Below are 16667 nucleotides of genomic sequence, written 5' to 3'. Positions count from 1 at the left end.
TTAGCTGGCTACTATGCGCAGAATTACATAATGTGTTCTGCGCATGTTACCTAAGCATATTTTAAAAGTCCATTTTTTGGCCATTACCAAAAAAGACCCTGTACTATAGTACATGGAATATTTCGAAAATTGGCAAAATTTCGAACCTCTTATTTTGACATAACTCGCTACTATTAATGACATACGCAGAATCACATAATGTGTTCTGCGTATGTTACCTCAGCATATTTTAGAAAGTAAAAATGCCATTATCCGACAAAAATCCTTGTACTTTAGTACAGGGAAATTTTCGAAAAATGGCTAATATGCGCAGAATAACAACATGGAGTCTCCGCACGTTACACCAATGCATATTTTAAGCAGTCGATGTCTTTAAAAAAAATTATTTATAAGAAAATTGTAAAGAAAAAGTAGGCCTGCTAGGCCTTACAGTTTTTAGTGTATCCTTGTGTGAAATTATAAACTATTCTTACTCTGCCGTCCGGTTTGTCTAGGCCTATATGTCAATCCCTTCTTAAATGCAAAGAAATTTCTTTTAGGCGAAATAATTATGTCGCTACATGCCTTGACTATCTTCACATCGCGTAGTCAAAAGCCAAACTTCCTCGCTTATCAATTAGATTATATGTACTTGTGTAATTGTTACAACAATTTACAAAATCAATCTGTTTTCAAATGATATTTATGAAATATTTTCAAATAGCAAAAATCGCATGGCTTTCATATTTCGAAAGCAAATTTACCCTTTGACCTTATAGTTTTATTTTCAAAACGCTAGAGGACTTGGAAGGTATTGACACATCTGTATACCCTTACCTATGTCTGAGCAAGTCCGAGTGCTTACTTTTTTCGACATCGGAACATTTTCCTTGCTTTTCTCGACATCAGTATGATAAGGGATTTTATTAAAGTAAAGGAGTCGTCATTTGACTATTTTTGTAGTAAGTGCTAGTACAGTATAAACACTCCCTTACTCCATAATTCGTAAAAGACAGCACTAGCAATTTGTTTCCCCTAAAAAACACCTTTTGTACCTCATCAGTAACCTGTTATGTGTTTTATTGTTTTGAAAAGGCAAAATGACTAACAACATTTTAAACCTAATAAATACACGATAACATCACAAAGTATATTAGTAAAACTAGGCCTAATCACTATACAACATTATTTTTTTATAGTATACTTGTACCTTATCTAGGTGTGTGCATAGACATACAGAAATATCAAGCAGTACAATAAAAACTTACCAAACGGCTAAAAAAGTAAACAAACAACATACTACACAATAAGTCTACTTCGTCAGAATACCTGCCCAGTTCAAGCATCTAACCATGCCCTAGGCCTATTTGTCTGGAGCAGCAGCAGGTGAGAGTATACGAAACATATGAAGGCTATGATACTTCAGTGAATGTAATGCAACTAAAATTATCGTTCACCGACTCAATACGGACTATTTGTACTTAAACTTACTATTTATTTTATAATTTAGCACGATGTCTTAGTTAAAGCTACAGTAAACGAACATTTAAGTTAAAATACGTGCGCAGTAATCGGGGTATGATATGCTATGGTTTATTTATATAACAGTACTTAAATTTAACCAATACTCAACGTATTGTCCACGAACTAAATGCGGACTATTTGTACTAAACTAAACTTAATATTCAATTTATAAATAAACACGAATTTTTTGTTAAAGTTAAGTAAACGAAAATTCACGTTAAAATGATATTTGACTCATGACATACCATTGTATGAAGTTTATGTAAAATAGTGCTAAACATGTGGTCCATTAACTAAATTCTTATTTGAAAAAATAATCAACAAAGAAATAAAGAATTTAACAAATTATCGTGCTATTGCCGAAAAAAAAATAATGCGAATAGAAAATAAACGTTTATGAAATTATTCGTAAATGTTCATGCTGAAGTTTAATCAGTCTTTTCTAGTGAACATTTTAATAGATATAAAAACAATTTTGAGAAGAATCTTGCTCACAAATCGTGGGTAAAATATTACCTGTAACAAATTTGTAACCAATGTTTGGTGGATGATTAACTAATAATAATCCGTACAGAATCAATATGAAAGATCGGCCAAAACCAAAAAAGACACTATTGCTAACATGTTTTAACTAAGTTTTTATTTTTAATTATTTTATTTTATTTTTTATTATTTCAAAACCCAAACCAACAGCAACATAAATTCGCAAATAACAGAATTGTGTCTTCTTTTTAACTGTAGAGAAAACAATATAATGTGACTTTTATTAAATATTATAAGGATACATTTTATTTGGAGTCGTAATCACCAACTGCTACTGTTTCCCAGCAAACCTCTCTTTTAAATGTTCAGCCTGTGATGCTTCAATTTTACTAAACAGAGGTGATGGCTGAAATAAAAAAAAAATGGTTTACTTTGATTCAGAAATAACCTCTTTTTGTTTGTAACTACTGTGGAGTAGTTTACGTCAGGGTATTGAGTAATTGGTCAGATGTTGGTGCAGTACCCGCTGGCATTATTATTTTTTTTCCATTGCAATTAAGGCAGAAATCATGAATAATCATTAGAATAATTATGACATAATATGGGACAATATAGAGGGCGCTATATAAAAAATGCAGAGAGATTAAATAATTTGTATAAAACATGTTTTTTTAATAGTTGAGAGAGATTAATTAAAGGGTTAGTATATTTAGGAAGTAGATCAGCTATCTTGCAATTCTTTATAATAGAAAATAATAAAGGTAATGAATTATTCATTTTTGCCTTAATTGCATAAGAAAAAAACACTGCTATCGGCTGCTTACTTGAGGTCGAATCTAGCACCTAGCCGTCAGCGCAAGCTCGGTGGTTTAGAGTTATGAACGCCAAGCTAGTGATCTGAAGGTCGTGAGTTTAAGTCCGACCCGATAGTTACTTGCGATTTTCCTCATCCTCAATGTACTTAGTATAATATAAAGTACAAATTACGTCAGAGTAGGGCAAACAAATTATTCTTATTACTACATACATATTGTATGAAGACGAGACAATTTTTTTTCCAAATGACATTGGAAATATGTTTTTTTTTTTTTTTTCTAGGTAAAGTGGCATTTTATTTTCCAAAGTAATGTTTAAATTTTAAGGCTGGTGGCCTACAAATAAAGTCTCTCTGAGGATTAGAATAACGAATGACACATGATGGAATGAATATTTTGATGTTAAGGAGAAAACAAATGGTCCATGTGGTAGACCTAGAGATAATTTAAATATAAATTAAAATGCAAAATTATTTTTTTAAATGGCAACTTTGTAGGAATCAGTTGCTGGATGTTAATGGAGATTATGAATAAAGTTAAGCAAAAGACTAAATCAAAAAGATAAAGTAAATCATAAAAACATTCCAGGCTTTGGATAACTTCAATCCTTCGCCAGGACAAGTGAGAAAAGTAAGAAAATAAGACAGACAATAATAGTATAAGTATATAATTCAAAGGCAAATTACAGAAAAAATGACTTTGGCTATGGATATCAGTATACTACGTATATAAATATAACTGTTGAAAAAAGAGTCTACCTTTCCTATTTTATGTCCAGGCTGAAGGTAACACACAAACTTCTCACTGAGATAGTTCGAGAAGCTGGTTGCCGCCAGTTGTTCCTGTATTGCCTGGCTTACACTTGGCATGTAAGGGTGCAACATAACAGATATCAGATAGCTAATGTTTGCAGCAATACCTGTAACAGTTCCTGCTTTCACTCTGAAATGCAAATTTTAGATAATTAAAATAGAATTTGTTGATAAAAATTGTTTTGCATCATACATTTATACGTTTGCAATTACATTTCTTATAAATTCTTAACTTAAAACCCTTCTTACTTGCCTTATGTTCCGCTGTTAAAAAAAAACTGAATATTAATAATATTTAATTAACAAAATATAATAGTAAACGTTTTAGTTAGCTTAACTTGCCTGTCTTCTTCTTTCTTAGTTTTCATGAGATCCCATGGCTTGTTAGCTTGGAGGTGATGGTTACCAATGCGAGAGATTGATAGGATCTGACGAAGTGCATCTCGGATCCTATAGGAAAACCAAACATTAGAACAGATTTAAAATGTAAAAGAGTTATCACCATTAAGAGATATAACTGAATAACATGTTTTTGAATCATTATTTTACAACTCAGAGGTACCTCAGTGTAAAGCTAGACCCTATCAAACTAGTTTGACAAAGTATGATGTGCCCAAATATGGTAGTGATATGACGTCATCGTGTCCATGGGAACACTTATTTTTGTCACAGAAAGTTTGATATTGTAGACAGAGCTTTAGATTGTTTTAAGCAAGCTTACACATTTTTTTCGAGGACACAATATTTGAATAGCTTGAAGCCGCGTTTTTTAGATCTTTGCGCAGTACTCTATGATTGGATTTGTGACGATTAATCTACCTGGTTGGTAATGACATCATCAACTGCAAACGACAGAGCTCGGTATGCATGTTTTTTTATACTGAGCACATGGTCAACCATGGCCCATTGTGATTGACTGACTCGCTCAGTTTATAGGTTTACATCGGTAACGAAAATATTTTTCTCACAGACTTTCTCTGAAAATCCGAGAGAGGGCGTTTAAGGGAACATTATTATTATGAATATGCATCATGTTTCATCTGCTCTGCAGTCCTTGGGAAAAATATGTACGCGCACCGGTAACGGTATAAAGATCTCTGTTCTGAAATATGGTATCTAATTACCTCTACTTATTGAATGTACTTACTTGACCTTTTCTAGAAGCTCAATATAAATCTTAAGTTCCTGTGTGACCGAGACAATTACGTTTTTATCCTCCTCACTCAGAACCATCTCTGGGACGACACTGTCGAAATTCTTTTCCAGAAATGTTAGCCCTCTGTGCATCGACAAAAAAAAAACAGACAGAGAATAAGATTTTTCTAAAAGAGATTGAGTTTGTACTTTAAAGAACTTTTTACCAAGGAGTGATTTTGGATTTTAGAGACCTTCTTTATGGCAGTTTAGTTAGACCATGACCACGCACTGTACTATAAGAAAAACCGCAACAAACTGACAGTACCATACTGTACCTGTTCACAAAGTTTCCGAGATTGTTTAACAGTTCAGTGTTATTCTTCAGTACAAAATCTGTCCAGCTGAAAGCACTATCTTGGGATTCTGGACGAATGTACAGAAGGTAGAAACGCCATATGGCTGGAGGAATGCCGGTGTTGCAAACATCGGTACCGAAAACACCGATGCCTCTGCTTTTCGAAAATTTACCGTCTTCGTAATTCAGGTACTCTGGAAAAGCAACAGAAAGGCTAAAATATGTTTTAATCTTTCAGTCAATCTTTTATTTCGAAATCTCTGGGCCATAGAAAGTAAAATTACATATAAAAAAACAAGAACTACTACTCATCTCAGGATGGCATTCCACCTGGAGAGAATCTTTGACTTACATAAGACGTTGCCTATAATCGTTGAGTCTAAAACCTTTTCACTTGAATTGAGTCTACATTATAGTTTTGTACAAACAATTTCACAAAACCTATGCGATCATTATTAATACCATAATTTCAGATTTCCTTTAACGATGTTGTACTTTAAGGACCTTCTTGTTAATACTTATGCATTCAAGATCTTTCCATTTAAGGTGACTTTCTTGGGAAAATTTAGTTGTCACACAATTTGTGTCTTTCATTAGTTGTATACATACAGTATATTTTGTTGAAAAAAAAATTGAAGAAGATAGTATGCGAATGCCTGAAGAAGCATTCATTTGAAATGATTTCATTCATTTGAACATATGGCAGTCCACCTTACCTGTTGCAATCAGATTATTGACGAGTGTCCAGTCTTCATCAGTACCTAGTAGCGAGCATGGAAAAATGACACTGTGGAATGGGACATTATCCTTTGCCATGAAATTATACAGTTCGACCTGAGGACAAAATTATTATTCATTTTAATCGATCAATTATGTGGGTTTTAATCGTCTTTATTATTAATAAAAAAAAATCATGCCGCAACGCAACGTGAACATTCTATCAATTTGTCACTCCCTTCTTACTGGAAGTTGAATCATCCACTGCCTGCTACGTACGCCAATCAAAAAATGGTGTCTACGGCACCGTGCTTACATTTATCATAATTAAAATAAGTTTATAAATTTACAAGAGTACAGTCTAACTTAAAGCATAAAAAAACAGAATAAAGAATATTTTATTGTTTTATAATTATCTACGCCATATCAAAATAATGTTATAAACATTTATAATTATTTATTGAGCAAGATATAGTTACTTAAAGTTACCTCTTTTGGATTTTTCCACCATTTCTCCCAATCATCAGTATAATTAGCTGTGATCGATGGATATCCAATAGGAGCATCGAACCAAACATAGAACACTTTATCCTTAAACCCTTCAAGAGGTACAGGTGTGCCCCATTTCAGATCTCTGGTGATACACCGAGGCTTCAGTCCGTCACGAATCCACGAGTTGGTGATTTGCTTAGCATTTTGGGTCCAGTCGCCTTCATTTATAGACTTGTCTAGGAACTTCTCCAGTGTTGGTTGAAGTTTTGGCAAATCGAGAAACAGGTGTTTTGAGGAACTGATAACAGGAGAACTATTGCACACTTTACATCGTGGTTTCTATAAAATAAATAAATCTGCATTTGGAATGTTAATGTTCTTATCCTCAGTAAATTACTTTTCATTAAACACACTCGTTAAAAGGAAATACAGCCACACCCATACCATGTTGAAAGACCGGTTATCGTCAGACCAACGAAGTTAAGTAACGTTGGGGCCGATTAGAGCTTCGGTGGGAGACTTGAAATATCGGGTGTTGTATAATAAATGAGCATCGGGTCCCATCAGGCATTTTGAACCAGCACTGCATCTAGTATATGTATCTGACGTATTGGCTCATGTCTGGTCAAAGCAGGCACATGACGAGAGAACTTTTTGATCAATGATAGGACTACTCAACTTTAAATAGTTATGGCGGGCGTAGTTTCATTCAAGACTAATCTAAGATTGTCGTTCGCGACAGAAGTAGGAAAATTCAAAAGCCCGCCCAGGTACTATTAAAAACAAGCACTTGAAATGCTGTTAAAATGGTTGCAAAAGTTTAAAGTAAATATTTTAAACAAAAATGTTGATCTAAGATTACATACAATACAATATCAAAGTCAGATTGTGGTTTGGTTTTTAGGTTGCTTCTTACATTAAACATTATAATTCTTAGTTTTGTTTATAATTATATTAATATTCCCTCACCTTTAGTTCAGTGGCATTGATTAGTTTTCCGCATTTGTCACATTGGTCACCACGTGCATCTTCGTAGTTGCACAATGGACAAATGCCCTCTACGAACCTGTCTGCTAGGTATCGGTTGCATGTTTCACACAGAAGCTGTTCAACCGTATCCTCCAGCAGAAAATTGCGCTTGTGAAGACGCCAAAATATATCTTGCGCAATTCTAGAATATACGTTATGTTAAACAAACCATTTTAAAATTAAGTAATACATTTAAAACCATCTCTTAACTGTTCTGTAATATTCACATGACATTTGCTCAGCTTGTATTAATTAGTATTAATATTATTATAAATGATTAACATTTCGTTAAGTTTTTCGCTAGAGAATCTGTTTCATTAAAATGTATAATTCATGACCTTTGACTTTTGATCACACTTACTCAGTTTGTTTTTCTGTAGTTGTTCTTCCAAAGTAGTCAAATCCAATATTAAACCATTGGTACACATCCCGGTGTAACTTAAAATACTTGTCGCAAATCTGCTGTGGTGTCAGTTTCTCTTCCAGTGCTTTTGTTTCTGTTGCCGTGCCATACTCATCAGTACCACAGATATACAATGTATTGTACCCACGTAGTCTGCAGAATCTAGTTCGAAAATGAAGAGTAGTTTTTAAACGTTATGCTCCACAACCTGAGAATAACACTGAAGCAAATAATAATGAGTAAAAAATATTACCTCGCATAAACGTCTGCACTCAAAACACAACCGATAATGTTACCAAGATGAGGTACGTTGTTTACGTATGGTAATGCGCTGGTGATGAGCACGTTACGCTGGTCTTTCCCGGGCAAGCTACAAAGAAATGCATATGGATATGATCTTATTTATCAACAATCCAAGTTATCAAAATCACCATTCCGGAAAATGTGTAAAGGGTCTTGCACACCTGTCCCGCCACGGTTCCTGTCTGGCGAATTCAACGCCAATGTTTTACTTTCACGACGCTCCACGCGGCTCTATGCTCCAATCGATAAGCCCGTAGCCGCGTAAAAACGAAACATTTACGTTCGATTGGATTTGCCGGCGCCGGACCGAAACCGTACCGGAACAGGGTGCAAAAGATCCTCAACAGATTTCCACGAGAAGCAAGATTTTGAGATGTTAAAAACTAAATCTATATCTGTCTACAATATATTATCGGTAAGAATTTAGGTTTAGGTTGCAGTTCTAAAAGTTGCAGAACAACAATAATAACTATTCTCATATTATTGATTTTAATGCTTGGCCAAAGCGATTTTTTTTCATTCAAAAAAACAATAAATGCATTCAAAGGAAATGTTTAAAGAACACATAACTTTTTTTTCGACTTTGAGATAATACGTAGGATTTATTTTATTACGGAGTTGAGCATACGTTGACTTTGGCAACATTTAGGTGAAAGGTAATCGTGACAAAAATTACCTCGATTCTACAAAGCTGAACGATCTTTGAAAAATGAAGTAGTAAATGTAGAACTTTACATAAGTAAATCTAAAAGCAGGGACGTTCCATTTTTAAAAGGATGATATCACACCTTTTAGCCTAGGTTATAGACTAGATTATGATACTTACGTTGGCTTTTCTCTCACAGGATTCTTGGGCAGTTTATCTTTACCATGAAGCCAATCATCAATAATCGAATCTTTTTCACCAGTCTGAATAGAAAAAATCATTAAAAAATAACATGTGCGTATAGCTCCAAGTGTACAGTGTTTTGTTTCTTTTCCCTAAGTAATAATTTAGATGTTCTATTTGTCTTTTTATACTGCTCTAAATAATGTACAGCGCTTTGGACCTTTTTTTTTGGAAAAGCGCTTTATAAATCTATATAGTATAGTTAACATTAAAAACATCGTCAGAGAAAAGAAAGCTTATATCGCTGACAGAAGCAATACAATAGTCATTATCAGAAATAATATCCCCAGTCTTTTCCTAGAATTTCGTAAACATTTTGAAATTTCTTTTATTTTATATCATACTTCAGTGTTTATTAAAAAGTTAGTTTTGCGGTACACTAGTGCTTTCAAAAGCAAATACAACATGGTATGTCCTGACGTTTCCGTTTTAATGCTATAACCGATTGTATCCATCAATTAATTATAACTTCAGACTAACTAAACATGATAGTGTTTACAATAATTGCCAACTTAACCTACCAAAGTTTGAGCTTGAAGAGACTGTAGACACGCTGACACACCTTTGTTTTCGGTTATCTTAGCAACAGCAGACTGGAATGCAGAATTCTGGGATAGCTTATCAAACCAGGCAGCCAAGTTCGAATAGACTGATTTAAGAGTGGAATTTTTAGCAAAAACTGGATACAGCGCCGACCAGATGGCAACATCTGCTGCTGTTAGATCAGACTGAAAAGACATTTGAATTTAGATTCAAATTATAGGACACGCCATTTGATTGGTCAAAGTGAGAATCAGAGCTTACAAAACATTGAGCATTTTGCCACACGACACTAGTGACTTTCAGTTCGATATACATTGTTATTCTTTTATAATAAATGTATGTTCTTTAAAAAAAATTAATGAACATTATTTGTTTCTTAATTATAAGCTTAAGCGTTGGCAATTCAACACATAATCAATAACAATCACAAATCGAAACTAGTGTTTACGGACAGATGACCAACTTACACCAACAAGAAAATGTTTCCCTTTCAACGCCTGGTCGAGTTTGTCAAAGTAAGGTTTTAATAAGTCTGGATTTGTCTTGCTTCCAGATGTAGAAATTGCAAGATAAGGACTTAAAACAAGCTATGGGAAAAAATAATTAAACATGAAAAATAAAATTGTAAAAACAATATTGAAAGTAATAATAATCCGTTGCAAAGCATGTATTAACTACGGCCAACCAAGAATAAGATCGACTTTTTTTTTCATTTTCATTGAGAATTTTAATTAAAACAAATGGAATAATGTCTTTTAATATTTACTTTTTGTAGGTAAGCTTTGTAGAAAACATGAATTATTATAGTTATATTCAGCCACTATCACACACAGCCACTGTGCAATAAGGACTGGGCCGTTTTAGAGGTGTTGGTCCCGATCCTTCACTTTAGTGAGAAGTTGAATAATGTGACGTACGTAACAATTAACTGCAATAATGCGAACGAGTGGATTTTCTATCATCCTCTATATTTCATATTTCTTTAAAAGAATCAATTAATTGTGAAAAAAAATGCTTAATCAACATAAGGATGTTCTTTTTAGGGTTTATTAAATGATTAGAGTGGAGTTGTGGCTTGGTGGTTATGATGCTTGGCTACCACTCCAAGGGTCCTGGGTTCAAGTCCCGTCACATGTCAGAACTTTTTCTAAGGACCAAATTACTCCCCTCCCAAAGACTTGTAATAAGACTTTGTTTATGTAGAGCATCTTGTGTATATGTTTGTCTTGTGAACCTCTGAGGGTCCCTAATGATCAGCAATAGCTGGATGGATCACCCTCATTAAATATGGTTAAAAAAATAAAAAATAAAAAAAAATCATTTTGATACCTGTAATTGAGTTGACTCCCAATCCAGCCACACCGTGACTTGCGCGTCATCTGTATCCTTTCCCGAGTTGGCAAGAAGATACCTACAAAGACAACATTAGGGAGATCTAAAATGACCGTAGACATAGCTAGGCCAGGTCAATCGATGTATCTAGAAACAATAAAAACTGAGGTGGGGAGCGAGGACACATGCCCCAATATCTGCGCATGCGCACAATGAATTAATGATTATGGCATTGTTTGGTCGTCAGTCTTCGATCGTCGCAAATCGAAAGCAACGAAATGCTTGGTTATCATTAGAAAGAGAATACATTTCTCAAAACATTCAAACGATATGAAGAAAGTGTTGCCATTATCATTAGTTCATTGGTCGAGTAGTTAAAGATAGTGAATTATGTAATGGTATTTGACCGCATTTAATAATGTTTTATTTAATCATGTTTCTAAAAAAAAAAATATTTTACCTGCAAATTTCATTTGATGAGAAGATAAAATCGCCATTTGATAATTGCAGGAGAGGGAGCTTCTTACTCTTCAGAAATGGAGCAACTTGATCTGTGTGCGCAGACAAAAGGTCAAGTGTTCAAGTTTAGGGTAGAGCTAGTGGGGGTCAAAGGTCATTGATACACATATTTTTAAAAATGATATTGGTAAAAAAACATGAAGCTACAGTAATTCATTTTTTAAAGAGGACATGGAGAAATGGTAGAGCAGGCCAATGACATTCATCCATACGAATATATTACTTACTGTTGAGGTCAAGTGAGGTCAAGTGCTTATGTGAAGTTATAGTTACTCATTCGGCGTAGAAAAGTAAAGCAACAAAGTCATGGTTAAAGTCACTGAACTATGGTTGGGCACGATACAGCAAGGGTCATTCAACCATATTGTAAGTCAATTGCTATAAACGTATTATTCACGCAGTATTAATGGAAATATTTTGAAAATAGTGTTGTACTAGTTGATATAACAGTTTGATTGAATTTGAATTATGCGAATGGAATTACTATTATTAAAAATCATTTTTAGCACATATGGCGTGTCATACTTAAATGTAATTAGGAGGTGGGAATTACCAGTTTTAAAAATAATCAAAACGCTGGTGGCGCAACGTAAAAAGAAACAATAAACTATAGACCTTGTATGTCTGTATGTTCACACTTGTACAAACAACATTAAAAACTTAGGATTTTAATTCGTAATTTGACGAATTATAATTATGTGATCTTCGTAATAATAACAGAAGTTGATGTTGCTCTTTCAGGAATGGTACAATTACGTTATCTCGAGAAATATATGAACTCATTTTGGTGGATGTTGATTTGTATAAAGCCACGATCGAATAAAGTAAGTACAGCAGTGTGCATAGTGTTTCTTAAACGTCTTTTTTCATATGTATTGTGAATAAGATAGTTCTGCTTTATTTCTACAGAATTTTCTCGGACCAATAGGATGTTATGATAATTATAAGATGACGTCATCATTAAGCTTGGTTAACATTTTGACCGAACGCAAGAACTTAAGCGCACTGCAAGCAATTTGACCAATCACGACGCTTGTGATTGGTCAATCGTATTTAAAAGTATGGGGAAATTGAATATAAATGATTATGTTTTGATAATTTTTATTCAGTGTGTTCTCTAAAGCCTGTTTTCTACTATGCGAGTTTATTCACGCAAATCGAAAGCATCCCAGTATACGCATGCGTATTATACAATAGTTCAAATAGTTTCTACTTTTCGAAGCGATAACATTCACAACCAATCAGAGTTCAGGAAACGATCGTGAGCATTCAAGCAAATCAAACATCTCAACATACACGCGATAAAACATCGCAGCTATTCATTCTTTAGTAATAAAATTGTATTAGCATATTTGTGTTTCTCTTTGAAAAAAAAGTCGAATATATGAGGAAAAGGCGCGCTAACTGATCGCCAATCACGATTATTCGCCAAAATGGAAACAGAAAATATTAGTTAGAATCGAAACTAAATAATAGCAATAGTATAATGAACAGGTTAATAAAAACATAAACTGTAAGTAAAGGCTAATTTACACAGACGAGCGGTAACGGTAAGCCGAAAACCGCGTACAGTGGCTTGCTTGCACATTATCTTTCGTTTCTGCTTAACCACCCGTCCGCTCCGCGTTTTGTGTAAATGGTGATAGAATTAAAATAGATTACACATTTTTTTTGGCTTTCATTTACCGCCCGTCTGATGTGTAAATTGCCTTTAAGCCTAACAAAATAAAATACCTTGATTACTTAGGTCGTGATTGACATTTGCATTAATTGCATTAATTAAAAAAAATTACTTTAATGATGACTAATTTTGTCTATAAAGAATAATAAAAAAATGGTACTAGTTCTAAAAATTCTATTTTCTTCACCTCCTTTAAACATACACACTGTACAGTGTGTATACATTTATGTGTTACGTACTGTACGTACGCCGAGTTACGTCATTGTTTACGTTGACAATTGTGGCCTATATAGCCTAGATAGAAAGCAAGTAAGCAACTTACCAGAAGACTTTACAGTTTTCCAATTTACATGCAATTTTGATTCACCTACATGAAAGGCAACCGCAGCTTTTAAAGCCAAATGATTGCCTTCGTCATAGAAGATATTCATTCTTGATGTTTTCAAACGTTGTTTTTGATAGCGAGCAAAACGATGAATTTAAAACGCAGCCACGAATGCTTGCCATATATACCACCGTAGCCGGTTATAAGTCTATACGCCATCAGTGTGTGAACGCCCACAATTACAAACTCTTGCATCAGCCACCGCGATAACAATTAACACTACGATTCATTTTCAGCCTAAACATTTGTTTTTTATCTTCAGATTAAAAATTAATAGCATAGTGTATAAAAACAAGAATCTAACTGTAAGTAAGAAACAATAGTTGACCAACTTAATCCGAATCACTTAATTTAAGCAGGTCATATTTTATAATAATTCATATACCGTATGTATATATAATTCATAATATGAAAAAACACGTGAAATTAAATATGAAATATTATAAGAAGAAAACAATGTTATTTAAAATGTATAGTTTTATTTAATAGACTAAAATTAGGTATACGAATTCGGTTTTTTTTCCTTTTCCGCGATTGTACTGTAGGTTTTGAAAATGTCATCAGTTGGAAATTCCAAGGTGATGTAAATAGCATTTAATAACCCTCTTCTTTCATTAATTGTTTCAGGTATGCCATATACTAAACCAGGAAATGAGAGTTTAATATCTCTCTATAGTAATATTATAATCTTTTGGAATGAGTCCAATACATTATAACAGCAGGGTACTGAATTATTTAAAGATGTATTTTCCCCCTGTAAAAATAATTCTTAAACAATTTGTTGTTGAATATTCCATTTTAATGTAACATAATAATTATCAACTTTGACCATAAATTAGATTTTAAAAAATGTATTTACCTGAAAAAAATGTAATTTAAAGCAAAAAATGGTCAAATTGGCTCCCAGCCAATGGATTTTTCCTTGAATTTAACAATTTATTTTGTCATTTTATAAGTGAAAACATTATTTTTGTTCGTGATTAACTTTATTAAAACTACAAAATAACATATTCAAAGTCTGATTTAATTAATCTTCATTTTTCATGTTTTTGGAGGACAACACATCTTTAATTATGGAATATTTTTTTTGTGGGTGAGGCCAATTATTATTCGCATTTCCATTATTTCAAATAAATAATTTCCTCTTCTTGGTATTGTTTTTTTCTCAACATGGTTTCTTCACATAATTAATATAATTTAACGACTTTAATTTTATAAAATAATAATTTACAAAACATATTATTGTATTTCATGTAATTGACAACAGTAACAGTAACAATATTAAAGTAAAGTTCTTGGTATCATTGATTGTTCCCCTTGGTTAAACATGCATACAACAAACACATTTTGTGTTCATATTAATTATGCACGTAACGATTTGATATTATAAACGCATTGATATTGCAATTGATGTTTTTTTTTCTTATATATGTTGGGAAATTCCACGGCGATGCAATAAACAATGAACCTTTTGTTGTATTCTTCCAACCTGTAGACCAATTGTGTTATGTTGACGAATTTAACAGTCTTTTTAGTTAAGTAATGTATTGGAATGATTATAGATTATCATAGCAGGCATCACATTGTTCAAATTGTGCGCCCAATGTAGACACCTACACAATGTTGATACACGCGTGAAAGGCTCATAACTCTTGGTACAATTCTTATTCCTTTATGGTTAAAAAATCCACATGATTATTTCTCAGAAATGTGCTAAAACTGTTTTTTTTTAGATGAGCATAATGCTAGAAGAATAAAAATAATAATTGCCAAAACCAAGATCTAATAATCGTATTAATTTCTTAGCGTATTGATTTTCTTAACGAATTCATTTCTTAACATAATCATTTTAGCATATACATTTCTTAACACAATTCATATTTTGGCATATTCATTTCTTAACATAATCATATTTTAGCATATTCATCTAAGTACTAACATGTTGTTGTTTCTTTTTGCTAGGCCTAAATATTTTATAGTTCATTTATGCAGTAATATAAATCTACTTGTATAATGTAAAGAGGGACTACAGCGACAGGCTTATCGGGCCTTTTGTAGTCTCTCGACTATATATATTATATGCTAACCATTGTTAATGTTATGCTAACATAATATGGTCAATAAATGTTTCTTGAATTTAATTGAATTGAATACTTGCTGCTAATTCGTTTATTTAGTTCAATTTTAAAAAATCTAAAATTATTAGGAGGAGTTTTAGAATAATGTATAAAATGACAGCCAGTTGTACAAATGATACTGTAGTTCCTGAAATTGTAGCATATATGTATAAACAATAATAATAATAAAATGCCAAAAAAATGTTTTTTATTTTCGTGTGCCCTCCCTTATACAATTTTTAAAGATGTATTGCCAAAAAAACATGAACAATTAATTAATCAGACTTTAAATAGGTTATTTTGTAGTTTTAATAAAGACAATTACTTCCATAGAAAAAAAATGTTTTTACATATAAAATGACAAAATAAATAGTTAAGTTCATCAAAAATAATTCGCTCGCAGCTAATTTTTTGCTATTAAATTACAGTTTTTTTAGGTAAATACTTTTTTCGGTTCAATTTTTGGTCAACATGGATAACTATTATGTGTATATTATATAAAATGGCATATTACAAAAAATGTTGTTTTTTTCAGGGGGACAATACATCTTTAAGACGCATACTTACTTTCTTAAATTTTTCTATTTTTATTTTTAAATGGTAGAAAAAAAAACCATTTTCACTACATTTTCTAAGTAACCAATATTAACCTTGTGAAAGTCTATCTGCTTAACAATAACAAAGCGATAACAAGTAGATGGTCAGGATATACAAAGAAACTATACATAGGTAGTTAGTTGATTATATCAAGCTTCTGAAGGTTCCGGGTTCATACTTAGCTGGGTATGCTTTCTTACTTATTTCCTCATACTTAAGAGCGATGTGGATGTGATTGATATAGAAACAAATCCTTCATATCAAGCAGAAGATTCCGTGAATTACGCAAAGTTTTTTGGGAAAATTCCAGCGGCATACAAAATAAAAAAGTATGTATTATTGTCTTGTGCTGCCTAAAAACCCTGGCAAAACATTTTATGTTTACTTAGCAACATTATTATATTACTTTTGTAATACTTCTGGAAATTCCAGCGGCATACAAAACAAAGAGAAAGATATGCATTTTTCTTATGTTGCCAAGCAAGCTCGACCAAACATTTTGTTTCTATAGCAACATTATTTTATTAGTTTTGTTGGCTCAGTAACTAAAAGCTT

General features: G+C 32.7%; 1 protein-coding gene across 1 annotated transcript; it reads right to left on the bottom strand.

Annotated features, from left to right (window-relative positions):
• Window positions 1-1038: 1038 nt before the first annotated feature.
• Window positions 1039-13598, bottom strand: LOC144856432 (methionine--tRNA ligase, cytoplasmic-like). Its single transcript, XM_078714439.1, has 16 exons — window positions 13336-13598; window positions 11274-11364; window positions 10811-10892; window positions 9949-10068; window positions 9460-9666; window positions 8876-8958; window positions 8000-8116; window positions 7705-7908; window positions 7284-7485; window positions 6312-6653; window positions 5822-5939; window positions 5086-5299; window positions 4761-4892; window positions 3956-4063; window positions 3560-3743; window positions 1039-2392 (listed from the first exon to the last, which is right to left on the bottom strand). The coding sequence occupies exons 1-16, from the start codon at window positions 13442-13444 to the stop codon at window positions 2318-2320; spliced, it is 2388 nt and encodes a 795-aa protein (XP_078570565.1). The 5' UTR covers window positions 13445-13598; the 3' UTR covers window positions 1039-2317.
• Between the last annotated feature and the right edge of the window lie 3069 nt (window positions 13599-16667).

This window comes from Antedon bifida, chromosome 11, assembly GCF_963402885.1.
Source record: "Antedon bifida chromosome 11, ecAntBifi1.1, whole genome shotgun sequence".
NCBI classification, from domain to species: Eukaryota; Metazoa; Echinodermata; class Crinoidea; order Comatulida; family Antedonidae; genus Antedon; species Antedon bifida.
Note: the sequence above shows the minus strand (reverse complement) of the source record. Positions and strands in the feature narration are given on the sequence as shown.